Genomic DNA, 5,385 nt, shown 5'->3' with positions numbered 1-5,385 from the left:
TTGATTCCAGCAGGTTTTATCTCTAAGACGCAAGCGACGCCGCGATGGTGAGACGTGGTTGGGTCACAGAGCAGTGGTGAGATGATGGGCACAGCCCTGCCGGTGGCACCAAGGGCCACGTGGCGGTGGTGACAGCCAAGCGTCATGCAGGGTGGCCGAGGATGGGGGACTGCCAGGACTGGTGCTCCATGCCTGCTCTGGCAGAGCACCGCAACCTCTTCCACTCCCCTCCCGCGCGGGGTCGTCAGCTAAAAGCAGCGATTGGTTTGGGCTATCAAGCCATGAAATAAGGAATCAGGAATACCCCATCATTAAATAATAAACTAGAAGAGGAAGATTTTGGGGCCGGGCCGCGCAGCCAGGCTCGTGGAAGCCCCCGTTCCGACATCTGCACAGTGACCGGCCCCATGGAGCAGCAATTTCAGGCAGGGTTTGGGGAGGACACGCTCGGGGATGGCCACTAGAAGCCCTTCTCGATGCTGAGCGTGCGCCGGGTGACGTGCTCCATCTTCCCCGAGATGTACTCTGTCAGGCTGATCTGGTAGTTGGCCAGCATCTTCAGCATCAGCCGCAGGTTCAGCCACCACTGCTCCTGGGGCAGCCGGTGCCTGCGAATGGGGACACGGCTCTCCTGTGGCCCTGGGCACAGTGGCCATGGGGAACCACGGACAGAGGATGGGCACTTACTCAAAATCAGTGACTTTCTTGAGCTCCGTCACAGGGCTGAAGGCCACCACCTTCTTCCTCAGCCCGATGACACAGGCAGAGTCGGCCGAGTTGGCAAACACGCGCCCTGTAGAGGACACACTGTCATCACCCAGCAGCAGGGACAGCGGCCACGCTGTGACCAGCATCCCCCAGCCCTGCACTCACCCTTGCGGTATGCCTCCTGCAGCTTCTCTGACATCCACAGCACGGCCTTCACGCCCAGCTTAGTCCCATAGTTTCGGTCAAAGGGGGTCGGGGCTCCCCCCTAGGGACAGAGAAAAGCTGAGGTCGAGTCCCTGTGGGACAAAGCCCAGTGCTGGTGGCTCTCCCGTCCCTGTACCTGCTGGAGGTGGCCCAGGACGTTGATCCTGCAGTCGAAGATGCCCTTGCCCTCAGAAGAGTAGAGGTTATAGAGGAACTCAGTGGTATAGTGCTCATGGCACTTCTCGTTGCTGGGGAGCAGAGGGAAGGGGTGGGGTTACTCCTTGGTGGGCTATCCCCAGGGTGTCCCGAGGGACACGGATATGACGAGAGGTGGTGGCCTCACGTTGTGCCAGGGGAGAGTCAGGTTGGGTATTAGGAAACATTTCTTCTCAGAAAGAGCGGTGAGGCACTGGCACAGCTGCCCAGGGAGGTGGGGAAGTCACCGTCCCTGGAGGTGTTCCAGAGCCGTGGGGATGTGGCACTGAGGGATGTGGTCATTGGGCATGGTGGGATGGGTTGGGGTTGGACTTGGGGATCTGAGAGGTCTTTTCCAACCTCGATGACTATGACTTTTGACTCACCGCAGCACCAGCCCTCTCTGGATGTCTGTCTTCATTTTGTCTGTCAGGTGCTCCACGTTGGCCTGCAGGACAAACCCCCCAGCATGTCCCATGCCTTCCGCATCCGCCTCACATCCCCCCAACCCCAGCAGATCTCATCCACAGCTCTTCCCATTTCCATTTTCCACCTTTTTTTTCACCAAAAATGGTATTGCTGGGATCTTGAGGGCTGCTCACCTTCAGGTCATGGATGGTGAAGGGGTCTTCATATACATAGGCAGCATCGGCGCCCACAGCGATGCCGGTGACGGTGGACAGGTACCCACAGTAGCCTCCCATGGTCTCCACGATGAAGACGCGGCGCTTGGTGCCTGATGCCGACTGCTTGATGCGGTCACAGCTCTGCACAGGGACAATGCTGGTCACGGGGCCACATTCATACAGCGTGGTGCCCCCACCTCACCACTGCCCCTCACCTCCATGGCTGCGTTGACAGCTGTGTCCGAGCCCAGGCTGAAGTCGGTGCCGGGCACGTTATTGCTGATGGTGGCGGGGATGACACACATGATGATGCAGAGCTCCTCATACTGCCCACGGGCTTCCACCAGCTGCAGCACCCCCTCGTATGCCTGCCGTGGGCATGGCCGTCAGCAGGGTCTCACCTCACCTCACCACCCAGGGCCAGGATGGGCCCATCAGGTGTGGGAGATGCCACCTCCTGCAGTGCCACCAAAGGGCACTTCTACATTCAGGGTTTCCCCGCACCTCGAAGCCGCCAATGACCAGCAGAGCTTGGATGTTGAATTTCCGCACGTTCTCCACAATCTTTTCCATGCAAGTCTTGGGCAGAGTCCTGGAAGGGGGAAAGACCCCGCAGTGAGGCCCATGAGAAGCCTGGTGACAGCGGCGTCCACTCTGGCACAGCCACGGGCCACTCACCGCTTGGTGCCTAGCATGGACCCGCCGCGTCCCAGCCAACCAGCCACATCATGCCAGCCCACCTCGCGGATCTGCAAGAAGCAGCGCTCAATTGTGGAGCTGAGGATAACCCGGCCACCCCAATCTGAGCCCTGTGGGCCTTTCGGTGCCCTCATGCTCACCTGTCCCTTGGCCAAGCCCTCGAAGCCGTCGCTCACTGCGTAGACAGTGTGGCCACGGCAGATGCTGATGCGCACAGCTGAGCGCACGGCCGCGTTCATGCCGGCGGCAGGGGCCCCCACGTTCAGGATGGCCAGGCTGAAGGGGCTCTGTGGGGACAGCAGCGGTGCAGTGGGGATGGAGGCATGGCCACCAGGAGGGGAATAGAACTGTCCTCCTTAGAATTGAGGGGATGATGGAGAGGACAGCTTGGCAGCCTGTCTTACTTTCTCCTGTGCTGGCTTCTGGTGTGCCAATAGCTTATAGATGTTCCAGTTGTTCTCAAAGCTCCTGCAAGGACAGCAGTGGCTCTAGTGGAGAACCTCCGTCCCAGCAGGAACCCCCAGTCACCCCATGGTGACATCTGGTCCCCCACAGTGGCTCACCTCCCGCGGAGCTGGATCGCCTCATCAAACCTCTTCTCATCCATGGCCTTCTGCACGTCCTTCGTCTTGGGGGAGAGATGCAGCACTGTGACACCCGCACATGGGGTGACGGCAGTGGGATGCCCTAGCGCCCACTTAACAGAGTGCCACCAACCAACCCCATGGAGGTGCCACCACCAGCTCTGCACCCCCAGTGCCGCCATGTACTCACCACCTGGACGCACTCCATCAGCGGCAGCCGCACTGACTGGTTCCCTGACAGGCTGACCACGCATGCAGGGGTGTCCGGAGTGGCCTCCAGCAGTGCCATCACTGCCTCCATCCCCATCTTGCTGCTCTGCAATGGGTCAGGGACACCCCCTTGGGTTGTGACAAAGCCCTTCTCCCACCTTCCGGCCCCCTCCCGCAGCCCTGGGCACCCACCAGCACACGGTCGAAGGCGGAGGGTGTTCCACCACGCTGCACATGGCCCAGCACGGTGACACGCGTGTCGAAGCCCAGGCGCTGCACCACCAGCTGCGGGGCAGAGAGGCCATCAGGGCGAACAGGGCCCAGCCATGGGAGCAGGCAGTGGGGTGAGGCTTACATCTTTGACGTAGTTGGAGGAGATGGGCTTGCCATTGCGGTCGATGGCCCCCTCTGCAATGATGATGATATTGAGCCGTGATCCTCGGCTGCGGGTCTGGGGGAGCAAAAGGCACAGCAGCTTAGCTAAAATTTGTGCCAGCTGAGCGCATCCCAGCCACAAGCATCCTCCCCGTGGTGAGGATGGGCTCCTCACCTCCCCAAGCCGCTCGCACATCAGGTCCTCCCAGCCATCCTCCGGGGGGGATTCAGGGATGAAGAGCCAGTCGGCCCCTGAGGCCAGCCCGGACACCAGCGCCAGGTACCTGCAAGGAGCGGCGGTGGCACCCAGGTGTCCCCAAGGGCCCGAAATGCAGCAGAAAAACCCCACTCCACCTGGTGTCCTCACCCGCAGTGGCGGCCCATCACCTCCAGCACGAACGTCCGCTGGTGGCTGCAAGGACATGGTTTAGGGACATGGTTAGTGGGCACGGTAGGGATGGGTCAATGGTTGGATGATCTTAGAGGTCATTTCCAACCTTAATGGTTCTGTGAGTGGGCATGGTGGGATGGGTGGGTTGGTAGTTGGACTTGATGAACTTAGAGGTCATTTTCAACCTTAATGATCGATAATGAAGGGATGAGGGTGAGGAGGATGAGGAGGGTGGGCAGAAGGAGAGTGGGTGCTGCACTGATAGTGGGGCCATTGGTCTCACCTCTGCGCTGTGGTGGTGATGGCGTCGATCACCTCCATGATGCGATGCAGCGCCGAGTCGGTGCCGATGGTCATGTCGGTGCCGCAGAAGTCATTGTCGATGGAGCCCACCAAGCCAACCACGTTGAGCCGCCCGTTGGCCTTCGCCACCTCCTCGCTGATCAGCCCTGCGCCCCGACGCCCAGCACTTTGGGTTGAGCTCTGGGCTTGGCTCATGGATACCTATCTCGTCCCACCTCCTGTACCCCATGCCCCCCACCCCGCACCACGCACCGTCCTGCAGCAGCTCGTCCAGCAGCCCGGCCCACTCGGCACGGAAGACATCGGCACCCGTCAGGCTGCCATCACCGCCGATGACGCAGAGGTTGGTGATGCCGTGCTCCACCAGGTTGCGGGCGGCGCGCAGGCGGCCCTGCCGCGTGGTGAACGCCTTGCAGCGGGCGCTGCCGATGACCGTGCCGCCCTGCAGAGAGGGGACACGCGGGGGGATGTGGCACGGCGGGTTGCGACACGGGGCATCCCCGGCGGAGCCTGGCGACGCTCACCAGCTGGATGATGTTGGAGACGCTCAGCCAGGTGGCCTGCTTGATGTTGTCACCGCCTTCCACCAGCCCCTCGTAGCCCTGCGGAGGGGACACGGAGGTGACATTCCTGCGTGCCACACGCAGGGGCGGGGTGGCTGGCAGGGGCGCGGGGCGGGCAGACCTCGTAGATAAGGAAGACTTTGGCTCCCACGTAGATGCCCATGCGGGTGACGGCGCGCACAGCGGCGTTCATGCCTGCGGAGGGGACACGTGGCACCGCGGGGACATCGCCGCACCGGGAGGGGACCCACCGCTCTCACCGTGTGGCCATCCCCATGCGGTGGGGCGCATCCCCATGCCCCGCGTCCTCGTACTCCCATTTCCCCGTGCTCCACGCCCCGTGCCCCGACGTCCCCGCGTCCCCGCAGCGCGTCCCACAGGCCCCCGCGGCAGCGAGGACTCCGGACCCGCTGTTTCCCCGCCGCCCGGCAGGGGACCCGGGAGGGGGTACCCGCCGCCCCCGGCCGCCCCGCGGGCCCCACCTTGCGCGTCGCCGCCGCTGGTGAGCACGGCGATGGCCATGCCGG

The 5,385-nt window shown here is 62.4% G+C and overlaps 1 protein-coding gene across 1 annotated transcript; it reads right to left on the bottom strand.

Moving 5' to 3' along the window:
* PFKL (phosphofructokinase, liver type) lies at window positions 1-5,379 on the bottom strand. The gene is made up of 22 exons (XM_021396937.1): window positions 5,341-5,379; window positions 4,980-5,053; window positions 4,820-4,897; window positions 4,548-4,737; window positions 4,276-4,441; window positions 3,969-4,013; window positions 3,777-3,885; window positions 3,582-3,677; window positions 3,419-3,511; window positions 3,207-3,332; window positions 2,996-3,060; window positions 2,837-2,900; window positions 2,573-2,719; window positions 2,412-2,482; window positions 2,238-2,325; window positions 1,949-2,101; window positions 1,710-1,874; window positions 1,494-1,555; window positions 1,049-1,160; window positions 874-973; window positions 688-793; window positions 1-608 (listed from the first exon to the last, which is right to left on the bottom strand). The coding sequence occupies exons 2-22, from the start codon at window positions 5,049-5,051 to the stop codon at window positions 461-463; spliced, it is 2,256 nt and encodes a 751-aa protein (XP_021252612.1). The 5' UTR covers window positions 5,052-5,053; window positions 5,341-5,379; the 3' UTR covers window positions 1-460.

The sequence above is a fragment of the Numida meleagris genome, chromosome 4 (assembly GCF_002078875.1).
Source record: "Numida meleagris isolate 19003 breed g44 Domestic line chromosome 4, NumMel1.0, whole genome shotgun sequence".
NCBI lineage: Eukaryota > Metazoa > Chordata > Aves > Galliformes > Numididae > Numida > Numida meleagris.
The sequence above is the reverse complement of the archived record's forward strand: the minus strand, read 5'-3'. Positions and strand labels throughout refer to the sequence as shown.